Raw genomic sequence first — 14,641 nt, 5'->3', positions numbered from 1 at the left:
AGCACCCGGCCATCTCTAGCCAGCCTGTCTTTCTGTGTATGGTTAACAGCAGTTGCTGTTGACTCAAACTCCGTTAAAGATGATAAAAATTTCATTTGTCTTGAGCCCTACACCTAGTCTTGTCTCTTGTGCAAATAGCCAGCTTTGGCTGAGATAGAAGATCACTGCTAGGCTTCCTTCTAGTGAGCTGTCTTAAAACTTTGTTTGGTCCCTACCAAAAGTTCCTACTCACTACTGTTTTTTGTGGTTAACCCAGTGAAGCTCTTGGGTACTATGCTCTCTCTCTCTCTCTCTCTCTCTCTCTTTTAAGACACTTCTGGGAAAACAACAGCTTGTTTTTTCCTTTGCCTGAAATTGAATCCTGCTGGTCCCCTATAGTATCCCTCAACTTGTGAGCGTTTTTTTCAAAACAGCACCTCTTTTTAATAAATGCCTTTTCTGTGGGTGCCTGGTTTTCCCTATTCATTGAGAGGAGTGGGTTTTTTCAGGAACATTTGAGAAACCTGTATGCAGGAGTAGTTTTGTTAGGCTTATATGTATGCTAAAGTGCTCTTCTTTTACCTTGGATATTCTAGCACCTTGGCAGAGAAAGCCATCAAAGTAATTCCTTGAAGCTGACACGGCAGATATGCAAGTTAGTTTGAATTGAAGAGGAAGAAGTATGTCCCCCTTTGATTTAAATGGAAATATGCTGTGCAGTCAGCACTGGTTTTAATGATATGTGACTTCCTAGCTGGTAATGTTAAAAATAAATTGCTTTTCCCAATTTGTGTCAGTGTCTTCTAATGTATCGAAAATGCTCATTTTTTTTGTTTCACTGAAATTGCAAACATTGAAGACATTCTGGTTACTCTGTTAGGTATCAAGGAATCCTACAAAAATGCCATGCTCACAGATTGAGTGAACTTCTAAACTTAAGTGCTTTTAATGAATAAACTCCCTATTTGTAAATAAAGAAGTCTTGCATGTAAGACTTACTGAAGATGTAGCTTGTTTCAATTCACAGATAGTTTATGATCAGCATTTTCCTGTTCATGGGGAATTAAATCATATCTTTTTCACATGTTATCTCTTTCACAGCACTTGATTTTTTTTTGTCATCAACAACCAGTGAAAGTACATGCTGTTTTTAAATCATAATAATAATAAAAAAAGAGGGTGCTATCACAGAATCATTTCCTGACATTGCCCGAGACAATGATCGGTTGCAGCTCCAGCGGCCTTCATGTTCTCAATGAGCTGCTTGGCTTCGCCTCCAAGTGAACTGTAAGGCCGCATCCATTCCGCGTTACGAAATTTGAGTTGGGTTTGGTAAGCCACGCTGTGAAAACATCTGATGGAAGAGAGCCCGTGTCTGTACTTCGGTTAATCCGCAGTTGCTCCTGGGGCCTAGCCCAGCCTGCCTTTCTGTCAGTAATTGCAGTGAGGTGTGGAGACAAGAGGAGGGCAGGTTCACGCTAGTTCAGTGGAGCTGCTGCCTCCTGCCCTTCGCTCCCATCGCCCCGGCAGGTTGAGTGGCTCCGCTGAAGAAGCAGAGTGCAGAAATGAGAGTGAGGACGGCTCCGTGTCTGCCGCCCTCGCCTGCGGCTGCCTGGCTGCAGTGCTTACACGCCTCAGGCTGTGGGGCAGGCAAACCGGAGGGCTTTGGGGGGAAGAGCATGAGGAAACAGTGGCATCCTTTCCATAAGGATGAAAGGGGGTTGGGTTTTAATTATAAAAATCTTCTCTTATGAGGCCATTCACATCAGCAGAAGGTGTAGAAAAGGAGCACTTGAGTTGTGACCAGAAGCAGCCACCCTTCGGGCCACGCGGTTTGTTGCTGCGAGCTGTATGCGGGCCGTGCTGCTTGCTGGCGGTAGGTGTGGATCATCAAGGTGATCAAAAAGCTCCTCGTGTTCTTTTGGGGGGTTATTTGGATGGCTTGGGATTGTCTTTGTTTGGTCTCTTTGTCCTCCCTCTGGTTGGTAAAGAAAAGCAGGAGAAAATCTCTCGGCAGCGCACAGAAGTGGTGGCAACTTAGAACATGAGTGGGCAGGCAGCAACTTGGCAAAATGGCAAGGGGAGAGCTCTGCTTTTTTTCCCCCTTGTTTGTAATTGTTTTCTCTCTTCTTCAGGCTTTCGCAGCCAAATCTTTGTAGTTTTACATTGAAATCAGCATTTTTAAGGGTTTTGCGGTTTTTTATAGTTTCTAAACAGAAACAAAATGGCTTCATATAAGACCCAGAAGCCCAAATGTGAATACTTTTTCAAGTAATATGGAAATTGACTGAAGGCTATTAATCTGAGTAGGGCCTGTGTTGTTTAAATTGCAGTGAAAAGGTTGGATAAAAGCTGTCTCAGCGTATTCAACCTGCCTGAGTTTGCACACCTTTGTAACGCCCGCCCTCGTGTCAGTTTTAACGTGGGGTAGTTTTATACACAGAAATGGCAAATGGTAGGCACGTCTGTAAGTGCTTACAGCTGCAAGGATCAAACATAATTGCGTCTTCAGTTTTCACAGTGTTTATTTCACAGTACACGCAGTAGTTCCTATCTGTTTTGCTATCAAGTCGTTGACTTGAATTCTATTACTTGGCTGCCTGGACAACAGCACATAGGTGCTGTGGGTCAGGATTGCTGCTGTGCTTCACCTGTGGGTTGGCTCTAGTGGTTTCTTCTCTGGAACACCCAGAAGTTGGGCTGATGAACAACTAGCCTGCATCTGCTTGATAGACTTGCAAGGGATGGTCTTTGAGCTGGTTAGTTACAGAGTTCCAGTGGATTGGTGCCAGCTTATTTGAGCTGTTGTCAAAATTGTCTTTAAAATAAATAAATAAAAATGGAATCTTTTGGTGAAAAGGAAAACTTGAAGAGTTCAGTGTATTCTGTGTGCAAATGTCTTTTTGTTGTATATCGTGGTTGGGGTGTATCTTATTTCAGGTGTTAATTTTTCACTTTTTTTTTTAGTTAGAGATTGAATTTATTATTCATAAGACTCTGATTACAGAACACTAAAAGTCTTTCTGGGTTTCTGAGAAAAAACAAGCTTGGATTTTATTTGGCTTTTTGTTTTGCTTTTTGATCATTCTTGCAGTTTTGGAAAAATGCAAATGCTTAGCTAGCTTCCTCTTCTGACTCATAAGGCCTCCAAGTAAGCTGCTGCATTATGGCAGATCTTGTTCCTTTCCAGAGAGGCACTTTCTGAAAGATTCTTTCCCATCAGAGACTAACTTCCTTTCTGGCAGTAAAAAAAATAAAATAAAATAAATTAAGTTTTAGACCACTGCATCAGACTTGTCTCTGCATTTAAATCTGCGCATGTGAATTCTTCCTGACTTCAGACAGCCAAACTTGTGAGTTTATTACCCTTTCAGGGTGGGAGCGATAAAACATCAAAAGAAAAAAGAAAAAAAGTGTAGAAAGTAGTAGTTTCTGAAACTGACAGGAAACTATCTACAGCACTCTCCTCTTTGTTTTGTTATGTTATTATGCATAGAGAATTGAAGTAAATTTGAGTATTCAGGATGGAAGTACAGAAATTAATTTTTTTCATGATATATTATCCTAAATCTTACATTTCCTGTATTAAACTTTTTTTTTTTTTTTTTGAGAGAGAGGGAGGAGTGATGAGCCCTGTGTTTCTGTGAATACATAATTTTCTTGAATCTCCAGAATTGGTTTATTTTAATTTATACATTGTAAAGTTCCTTTTCAATCATGTGTTAATTCTAGAGAGTGATACTAGGCCTTCACAACAGGACCAGTAGCTTAAACATTGTAAGAAATGGGTCTGTACACTACAGCCTTTGCTGTTTTCCAAGAGTTCAGCCGTTCCGTAACGTGGGCAGTTCAACCGTCCCGTCAGTTGGGCAGGTTGGAGGCGCTCCGATGAGCCGCTGGGAAGGAGGACCAGGAAGCTCAAGGTGATGTGAACGCTGCTCAGCTTGAGTTTACAGCAGGAGTAACAAACCGGGTGTGAAAGATGGAGATTTTGGCCACTCAGATCAAACAGCTGCTGAAGAAATCTGGGTCCCAGTAGGATATCCGTGGTTCTTTCCTTTTGATGCACTGGAATGGCTTCTGGGATAGGGGGGAGAGGAGGGAGGTAGCGAGGAGACTGCTTGGAGAATTGCTGACTGCTCTCTAGCAGAGGGAAGTTGAAGGTTTCTTTGGTTGGAGGAGGGACAAAGGGAAGAATGAGAAGATGATGTGGTGTCCAAGGGCTGCCTTTTGCAGCTGGTGGTCCCAACACCTAGAGCATCTCAAGTGGATGCTCAGAGGTCTAATGAGGACTGAGCTCATTTCCTTGCCCCACATCCTGCTTAAATCCTATGTGCTTCATGCCAGTTGCCAAAGAACAGCTATCTCAGAGACGTACCTAATTTGGCTAAATTTGATCGATGGGCTAGAAATTACCGAGAACTTGGAGGCGTAAATGCACAACCTGGTATGACATGGTTGTGTAGCCTTGCTTTTTTTTTTTCTTTTTTTTTAAAAAACAAGCTGGAGGAAAACTGAGCAGCTGTGAGCTGGGCAGCTGCTTCGCTGAATGTTTTAAAGCTCAATCTTCCTTTCAAGACACAAGTCAAAGAGTGTGTGATTACTGAGGCTGCCTCGGTAGGGTTCTGGCTGCCACGGGATGTGTTGGATGAGGTGCAGTGGGACCAGGTCTGGCGGTGCCTGCAGCGTGCTTGCTGTCAGCGAACAGTTGTGATGCTGGCATTTCGACTCTCCTTGCTCATGGCACCGCCAAGCTGCTTTTTAGCAATTCAGCACATAGTAGCAGGAATAGAAAATGTTCCACAGTAAGCTTTTACTTGCTACATTGTGTTGCTATGTGCTATATTTTCAAGAGACCTGGTGTTTGCAAACAGGGAAGAGGGAATACTGAATCATTCTCCTGGAGGAAAATTCAGTTTCTATTTGTGTATTTATTTTGGTGGTGATTGTTTATGAAATTTTATAATAAGCATTTGTATATTTATCTCTTTTTGCAAAGCCTCCAAAAATAACTCGAGGAAAATGTCTGAAAAGATGACTTACCTTGTGGGAAGAAAAAAACAAAACTAAAAACAAAAAAACACCCTTCAGTTAAGTCATGTAGGGGTTTCCTGTTGCTTGCTTCCATTTTGTGATGTGGTTTTGTTTTTCCTTTATCAGCATTATGAAAGTTAGGAAATAAAGTGTAATCTTATCCTACTTTTTTTGAACAGAGAACACAAGCTCAGTAAGCTTTCTTCATTTTTAAAATTGGATATGTTAGGGTATTTTTGTCTAAAGGAAAGCTTACATTCAGTACGGTAAAAATTATTTCTTACCTTCCCTAACAGCATTTTATATTTACATGTAATATCTGTACAGGGAGTCCCCTAACTTTGGATCTACAATATAATGTAAAATTCAACTGAATTCAATCTTGTCAGAGAAAAGTTTTGTACAGAACAAAGTTAACAGCTTATTCTGCTTTGCTCCCGTATTGTTACTTAGCAGGTTCTTGAAGCACTTGATGAGATGATGAGAGATGATTTTAACTAACCCATGTTCAGTGGTGAAAGACTAAAAATCACTGCAGTTTGGGTTAATAATATATTTTTATGGAGTACAAAGGACTTTAAAAAAAAATAATAGGTAAGTTGGAGAGAGCTGTTCCATTTTGCTGCTTTGCAGCATTCTGCTCCACACTGTTACGGAAGCTATTGGACTTCCTTGACCTGTTAAATAAAAGTTGTCCTATTGCAAAACCAGGAGTATGTTCCAGCAGAAGCTGCCTTTTACCTGTACTTTTTAAGAATATCTTTGATGTTTTGAGATTGCAGTGGATCAATACATATGTAGGGCTTTGTTTGGGGGTTTTGTACTCTAATGTCCAGTCTCTCTAAAATCAGAAAGATCTGTGTTGTTTTCTTGTCTGTATTTGGCAAATTATATTACACATCTATTTTCAGATACTTGCACAGGTCCTGTGTGAAACCAGTGAGGTGAAACGTGACATTCCTTTTATAGAGTATTGAGTTAAGTGAACTTTTTTTTTTTTTTTTTAAGAGGTTAAATAATTGTAAAAATTGGCAGGTGAGCTAAGTCGAGAGTATAAGAAAGAATCCAAGTAGGGGTGCTTTTTCTGTTGGAAACATTCACGTATTTGGGGGAATAAAGCTAAGACTTTTGGATCCAGAGGACTGGCATTAGAAGCTTTAGAAAATCTGCAGAGGTATGGCATGGCTCCAAAACTGCTCTAAACTTGAGTAATTCAAATCTACAGTGCATTCACAAGTCCAGTTGACTTGAATGTGGTTGTTACTTTTTTCATACGTAGGAGCAGGGCGTTGAGGCTCACGCTGAGTGCAGCGGTTCTTCTGGCAGGGTGCCCGCCCTGTGGCTGCAGCAAAACCCCTGCCGTGCATCAGCCTGGGATCAGTGCAAGTACTCAGTGCTGCTAGTTGGGCATGTGACAGACAGCACCTGAGAAATGCTGCCGAGGAAGTTGGTTTTGTTGGTGTATGTCATTTTCCAAATAGCTGTGTTCGGTGCTACAGACTAGAACAAAAGAAATCGGTACGTGATGGGCACAGCACTCCAGGCCACTGAAAGCTGACACGCATCCAGTGCAGTAGCTTGGCAGGGTGAGCAGGATGAGGTTCTCAATTTCTTTCATTTCCTGGCAGTTTAACACGCTCCATTACATAGTGCTTCCTTTAAGATATACTGGGAGACAGTTTTTATACCACAACTGAATAGTCAGAAAAACAATTCACCCTGTTTGGTGCTGAGCCCCAAAATGCCTCTGCTCAAACAAAATCTTCCACACACAAAAATGCACACTACAGATTCATTCTCCAGTATCAGATGCTGCCTTTGCAGCAACAACCTGCTGGTGTGCGTGTGGGACATGAAAAGCACTTGCTTCTTTCTTCCTAGGAAGATGACTAACATTGCTGGCCTTTACATTACTGTTTTCATTTCTACGTAAATTTAAAATTTATCATAAGCCTAGTGTTAAATTTGTGGTAAGGTATGACCTACAGTAGCCAAATTTACATTCAAAAGTGCCTATTATACAGACACAGACTGTTGGCTCCTCACTTTGCTGTAGTTGTCAGCCATTCATTTATCAATGTTACAGGTAACAAATATGGGAGACAGCAAAGGTATTTTTTTTCCTGTATCTTTTTTTTTTTTTTTTTTTTAATCTATCTGTAACACTTCAATGTTAATTCAGATTAGGTTTCATATATCTATCTCTAAAATTCTGTATCCCTGAAACACTGAATCATTTATAAGAGCTGATAATAAGATCCAAGCAGAGTGTGGAGTATTCTCAGCATAATGAAAGAATCGCAATTTAGAATGCTTCGTTGACTCTCCTATTAGTTCCATATATACACCAAAAAGGAAGGAAAAATTATAGAACCCCATGGATCTTCGTTCAACAGTGCTCTTAGTTCTGTAGAGCAATCCCAACAGATGGTATGGGGCAACTGTTGAGCAGAAAATAACAAGCAAGTCAGAAAGAACTCCGAAAGGGAGGAAAAAAAAAAGGTTTTCTGGAGAAAAGAAACCCTCATGCATGTTTAGATGATCTTTCTGTCAGTTGTGTGGAAGCAGCTTGATTTAACTGAAGTTTTTGTCACAGTAAGTCATCAAAAGACAAATCACTGCCTCTTCTGGAATTGCCATTCAGCAGAGGATTCTGCGTGCACGTGGGGTGACGCATTTGTCTTGTAAGCGATCTTCTACAAATAGACTCTGTACAGAGAGTGAGCTGGTATCTTCTTTTTTAATAGATTTCTTTTTGATTATAAAACTGTCTTAAAACCACCACTAGAGTTAATTATGCAGGCTTCTGTAGAGAAAAAGATTTTAGAATACTCGAATGGAATTCAGAAGTCATTGAATTGAGTTCATGCAGTTTTTGATTTGCATTCCTAACTACAGTTTTGTGATTCAAATGATGTATGTTCCTTTAAGAGTTTTCTCTGGGGTAGCTTAAAGCAATTGCAGTTTCCGAATTCTGATGTGATTCTAATAGGAAAATATACAACAATCTAATTTGAACAGAAATAGAAACGATACTGATCACGATCATTTTTACTATTCTTCCTATATTTGTGTCACAGCTGGGATATTGATACTATTTTGGTGGCTTGACATGCATAAAGGGATTCCTTGTTTAGTAATAAACAGGGACAAAGATGATGAAGTGGTAATGCATGAAGATCAGGTTTCCAGGTGGCTAATTTTAGCTGCTTTCAGTGCAGTTGATGTCAAGGTCATCTTGATTTGCCTAATGACCTGGTAGACTAGCAAGAACTTGTTATGCTCTTGCCATACAGGACCTCGTGCTTGCAGATCTTCTGCATCTTCATGCAGATGTCTGCTGCCAGTAGAAGGAAGAGTCTTTCAAGGCATTGCAAATGTAACCCTTAGCTTTCTATTTTTTAGGATGGTTGGGATCATAATTTATTTTGTAGTGGTAGTTGCTGTTCGGGTGAGCTGATCCACAAGTGAAAATAATTATTTATTAAAAAAAAAAAAGACGGGGGTTATATAATTGTAGTCAGGAATGTGTGACTAATGAAAATACCAGGGAAAAGCATCACTAGGCCTTAGAGTAAGTACATCAAGAATGGACACAACTCAAGAGAGAAATTTGCTCTTGAAGACTGTGTGCACACGGAAGGGAGAGCCATACTGCTCCAGCATGGTACCCGTGCCTACTGCCAGGCAGGGTTTCGTACAGTAGAAGCAACACCTTGTCCATGGAGCAGGTAAGGCAGCACCTGGGAGGGTTTTCTAGGAGATGGAAGCTTTCCCTATGTTAAACTCCTTTTTTTCTTCTTGGGACTTCCTTTGTAGTGATATGCAGGGGATGTGGAGAAACCGTGTGTTGTCATGGAGCAAATTTAAAGTGTGTTTAGGTCTTGAAGGGGACGTAAGGAAAAAAAAAAAAAGACAAGCACAGCACAAGCAGAGGTTTGTCCTTGCTGTGGGAAATGCTGTTAGGCCAGAGAAGTGCTGGGCTGATGAAAGCCACACTGAAGTGTTGCAGAAACTCCTTCCTGTGAAAAGCCTCCCTGGTACAGTATTCCCAGCTATCAGGAAGACTGCTGTCACGATTGTTTCTGGGTATCATCTGGTAATTTGATTGTTTTTACGTGAGTTTAATTAAGATACCAATCAGACGTGTCGAGTACCTTCTGCCCCTGTAAGACACCACATCGGTGTCTTTTCAATGCCGCTGAAGGGAAGATGCTTTGCTGGCAGCTGTGAATCAAGGCATATGTAGGGAAGCCTACAGCTCTCGTTTTATCTGTTCCACGCTTAATATTTCTTAGGGATAGCTCTTCCACGTGACCAGCAGGCAGCCCGTACCTGCTGCTGCTAATGGCTTTAGTGGGCGGCAGCGTGAAGCTGACACGGGATTGACGTGGTTCCCCACGTCTCCCTGCTGCCACAGCTCTCAGAGCAGCAGCAGGGAACTGCCAGGAGCTCGGTGGTGTCCTTGTGCTGCTGCTCGCCAAAGCTGTCAGCAGCACCACACACCCTGGAGCTTGCTCCGTGCAGGCTCGAGACAACATCACGTTGGTTTACGTTTGGCTCTATCGGGATGATTATCTTTGCAGCCACGAAAACTAAAAGCATATTTTTCCGAACAAAATATTCAGTTTTTAAATACATCTGCCTCAGGGTTTTTCTTTCCACCTTCTCCTACACATTTGTCAGCTAAGCATTTCTTTCTCGATGCTGATAGATGAAATAGGTTTGTAAGCCACTGGCAAAAGGACGTGTTCCTTGAGGGTGTTTGATCGGCGTCCCCTCGGAGCAAGGGGAAGGGGTGTTTTTGGCTTGGCAAAAGGCTTCGTCCTTTTCCTTGTGGATGCTGTGTAGCTTTCAGAATTTATTTCCAGTGTGCATGATTTTGTAACTGCTTATGAGTTTATTTCAGAATGAATTGGTAATCAAAATAAAAGACCTCTGCAGCATCAGATCCTTTATGTCACTGTGGTTGCTAAGTACATGCAGACGTTGTCCTTTGTAATGCACGGGTGGTTCTGGGTCTTCTAATCTAAACTCAGTTGCATTGCTTTCCAGTTTTGTGTTTTGTGACCTATGTGACTTCCCTGATGGAGGTTTCACTACGGCTTTATTTAGCTCAGAATGGCTGGCTGGAGCCTTCCGGTATCTTTGTTGGTGTCATTCCAGTATGGTGAGAAGTGGCACAGCAAAACCGAAAGAGTACGTTCTCAGCCCTCTAACCAGCAGCTGGCTTACTGTTGGTGGAGTGCAGGAGATGTAACTTAAAAACAGAAGGAATACTATGGAGTACGAAGCAGTGGGCCAGCCCCAGGAATTAAAACACACAGTAGCCTCGTCCAGCATGCTCAGGATTTTACAAAAAGACAGTAAAACAAGTTGTTGAGGAATAACTTGTGGGGCAGCTCTGAGGAGATGTAGCCTGAGAAATTTCATCCTAAAGTAACAAAACACTTAGGAAGAGGATTTCAGAAGAATTACCCAAAAGCTACCATGGTTATTCTTGCCCACTTAATTATCGGGCAGGCTTTTTCGTTTGTTTGCAGCCCTAGAATGGTTCAGGGAGGCCGTTCATTCTCAAAGTCCTCTAACCGTACCAACTTCAGTAGCATTTGGCTTAGAGCTGAAATCATACTGTGAGTGCCTTAGGAAACTTCTTTTTGTTTAACTGATCTCAAAAAGCTAAAATAGTGCATTATTTAGCATCGTCCTGAGTTATGAAATGGTAACTCTGCAAGATAAATGACAGCAGTTTCTGTTATATATTGCATAACCATAACGTGAAAGCATCTTGGCTAGGGTTCTAAAAGCAAAATTAAAATTTAATAATTCTCTGTAGTGAAGCTGCATATGTGCAGAAATACCTTCTGAATTTAGGTGATACTGTTAACTAAAGGATTGTTTCATGTGCCGGTACCGCTAGTGTACCAATTGAGGTTCATTTTGAAGTGAATCTTAAATAGAAGTAAAATCCTGGTCAAGTGTAAGGCCTAGTCTTAACAGTCAAAATCCTAACAGAAATCATATCCTGAGCTATTTCTTGATTCTTTTTTAGTGGGCTTCTGAGGAGGAAAAGAATAAAAGGAGGTTTTGTTAGGGAGTAGCTGTGATGACAAAGGTGGGTTAAATAACTCTGGAGAGTTATTTTTTAGTAACTTTTTTGAGAACACATGTAAAAATGCGTCTGTTCTTTTAAAATAGCACTGGAAACAACCTTAAAATGGGGAGGACTTTTCCATAAAGCCATGTCCCATGTAACTGGGGGGGCCCTCACCACAAGGTGTGCGTAGTCCTGGGCTGGGGGAGAGGCTGAGATCTCGTTCAGGATTTCTTCCTTCTCTAGGAAGCAGCGAAGCCTGTGAACGAGTCCTGATGTGGTCACTGGTGCTTGCTTACAGTGCTGAACTGCCTTTGGAAGGGGGGAAAAAAAGAGCAAGGTATGTCGGAGGACAAACTGGCTTTGAGGCCCAAGGCTCGGAGTGCAGTGTGCGTCGCCGCCCCCCGCGTCGATGCGAGACCTGGAGCACTTCAGGGAAGCCCCAGCCCCACAAACGCTCTGTGCCCCCGGTTTCAACCCAAAGCCAGGCACAGCAGCGGTGTACGGCGAGCGGTGGAAGGGGAAGAGTTAATCCCTGTACCACATGTAGGGAAGAACAGTCCGTTGGGGGTTAAATTGCAGAGCCTAATGGAATAATAACTGGTAGCACCATCTGCTGGCCTACTTCCGCAGAAGGAGTCAGTATTTTTAACGACATCTCTAATATTCATGCTGATGCATTTTGATGCTTTGTGCATTCATTTCTTTCTGTGCTTTGTTGGAATCTGGCTATCTGCTTACGGCCCGGCTGGAAGCCCCACTGCTGAGGGGCGGCAGGCGGGCTGTGCCCTACCTGAGTGGGACGATCGGTGGACGGACGCCTGCCAAGGGAGAAATATGTTGATAAATCCCAATGTGTGTTTGTGGAGGGTTGTGCATATCTTGGCTGCAGCTTGCTAAATAGGCCATTTAGCAATCTTCTTTCAATGCTTTTCTCTTGAGCACTGCCTGGGGTGCTGAAAAAGCAGAGGGCAAGCCTTTGTCTGACGCCAAAAATGTCTTCAGTGAAGAGGCCAAGAGGAAGGGTAAGTGAAAGCCTGAATGAGTGGGAGGAGGAGGGGTTCTTTGGGCTAAAAGGCTAATGGGATTGAATAACCTTCCTTATTACTGGCTGCTGCTGCGGGAGCCGTGCTGCATCGCCATCTTGAGCTTGTGGCTGTTTTCTCGAGTCTTGGTTATTTGTTATAGCCTGTAGGCCTTAAGGTGGCATTTTAGAGAGTGATCCTAAACCCTGCCTCCTTCCCGCTGCCGCAGCACTGCTATTAAGCCTTTGATGAGGCACGTATAGAAAATGTATCCAGTGAAGTGCACTGGATTTGGCCTGAAAATGTGTTTGGAAATTCCTGGTGGCTTTTCTTCGTGCTGTAGTCAGAGGCGCATTTACGGGTGAGAATGTAACATAACTGTTATCTGCTGGTTGTTTTTTTTTTTTTTTTTTTTTTGTCTGTTTGAATAGGAAATTCTTTCCATTCCTCAAAGGGGGGCGGGGGCAGGAGGGAAGAAAGCAAAAACATGTCTTCTGCTCTCTTTAAAGAGCGGCTGCTCATTTGGAATTGAATTCTTTGCGTAAACAACCTGCATCGATGAAATAGTGCTTAAAAACCTGAAAGCAAAAACAAGACGTGCATTTTCGAACGAACGTACTATGTTGATCTAAATAAAATGATCAGAAAGCAGTATTTTTGGGTTGATACAGAGCTGCATGGGCTTAGTTTTGGTTTTGTCTTTTTTAATCTTGATTTTGTTCGGCATCAATTCTGGTTAGCACTGAGTTGTCTTGTGGATATTATGTCTACCATAAGATCTTTGTGGTCCTGGTATCATACCGAAGAAGAAATACTGATGCTGTTACCTTTGGGAGTTCTTGGCTTTCTCAGATTTTATGAGAAGAATATCTACTGGAGATATCTGAGATTTGTGTCAAACGTATGGGAATGCTTGGAAGGTTAGGGATCGGTGTGTCTAACCACAGAGGAGGAAAGAACGCGGAGAGAATTTTGTGAAGATTTTTTTTCCTGTTTTTCGGTATGCAGACTGCTTGTGTAAAACCAACAATTGATGTACTTATTCTGAAACCCACGCCATTCTGTGGTAAAAACAGAATTTCTTCTTTGTTGTGTCTGTATAAGTCTCTGCCAGTTTAATTTTTTATATGCAATTCTAGATTAAAAACACTTTTTTTTTTTCTTGTAAGAAATAATTCAGATTGTTAAAATAAGGGAATTTTGTTTACTTTGTCTCTTTCTACAGCCTCCTTCCTCCAAGAAGACTGATGGTTCAGGATCATATACTAAGTTGCAGAATACCCAGGTGAGGGCAATGTCTGAAAAGAAGCAGAAGAAAAAAGCAGACTCTGAAAGTAAACAAGAGAAGGCAAATCGCATAATATCTGAAGCAATTGCAAAAGCAAAAGAGAGAGGAGAGAGAAACATTCCACGAGTAATGAGTCCTGAAAACTTCCCCAGTGTTTCAGCTGAAGGAAAAGAGGAAAAGAAAGGTAGAAAAGTTAAAACCAAACCCAAGGACAAGGAGACCAAAAAACCAAAAACTGGTTCCTCAACCAAAATTAAAGAGAAAACAAAAATTGGGTAAGTAGATTTAAATGTTGTCTTCTCAGATTGCACATCTGTGATTAAAATGAAAACTGCTTACTGATAATATTCTCCTTCGCTGCCTACACAAAATTCTTCCTAATTAAGTCCATGTGTGGACTTTGTTGTTCAGGAACAAGAATGCTTTGTTTTCCTTTCAGATAAAATCATTTTAGAACTGTCCTTTGAAAGGAATGGCTTCTGTGTTTTAAATCCATTTCCTACATTTCTTTATACTTATTTTGAAGTATAAACAACACCAAAGTATCTTAGTGTCTTTTCACCTACTGTTGTAATCTGTTCCGACTCCAAATTAAGTTCATCTGATATTATAAATGCTGTCTTTATCAATTCTGGTATATATCTTCAATGTGTGATACTTTGAATATTCTTACAGATACCACACGGGGTGTTATAAGTAAAGTGCATATTGGAAAATTTGAATTCTAAGTATTTTGTAGCCTTCAGTCATATCGACTTAATCTGCCCTCTTAAAGATTTTGCAGACTCAGCTGGATCAAGCTGGGTTGATGCCCTGGGGGTGAGAAGCCTTCAAAAGGCATGTTAGGTGTTAGATCGCTGCAGAACATTCGATACATGGCACTCCTCCTGACTTCAGAGCTAACCTAGTTCTCCAGAATACTTTTAAAGGAAACAATGTGATTTCCAGTGTTAAGTGTGTCAGTCAGGACTTGAAAGGGAAATTTTAGCTACGATTAGATTTTTGTTTGAAATGGTATGCCCTTTTTTCAGTAACAGACGTAGGAACTGGCATGTCTGTCCATATTTAAATGTCTCATATGCATATGTATATTTTCATTTATACGGAGGAGAAATGAATGCTCTTTTAATCAGCCTATTTCTCTGTTTGCATGCTCCAAACAAACCACTTCCTTGAGAAGTTACCCGATAGTATAAAGGTTACTATTCTAAATATAACTTG

At 41.4% G+C, this 14,641-nt stretch overlaps 1 protein-coding gene across 14 annotated transcripts in view; it reads left to right on the top strand.

Moving 5' to 3' along the window:
* CHD9 (chromodomain helicase DNA binding protein 9) overlaps positions 1–14,641 on the top strand; it is a 92,884-nt gene that overhangs the window by 26,773 nt on the left and 51,470 nt on the right. For 10 of the 14 annotated variants that reach the window (XM_068693645.1, XM_068693642.1, XM_068693646.1 and 7 more), the window contains exon 5: positions 13,358–13,695. In XM_068693645.1, the coding sequence (XP_068549746.1) occupies positions 13,358–13,695 (338 nt within the window). Of the gene's footprint in view, positions 1–11,789; positions 12,133–12,240; positions 12,494–13,357; positions 13,696–14,641 lie in introns of those variants that run through there. The other 4 variants (XM_068693652.1, XM_068693648.1, XM_068693647.1 and 1 more) reach the window with 4 other exon arrangements.

Source organism: Anas acuta, chromosome 10 (genome assembly GCF_963932015.1).
Source record: "Anas acuta chromosome 10, bAnaAcu1.1, whole genome shotgun sequence".
Taxonomy (NCBI): domain Eukaryota; kingdom Metazoa; phylum Chordata; class Aves; order Anseriformes; family Anatidae; genus Anas; species Anas acuta.
Note: the sequence above shows the minus strand (reverse complement) of the source record. Positions and strands in the feature narration are given on the sequence as shown.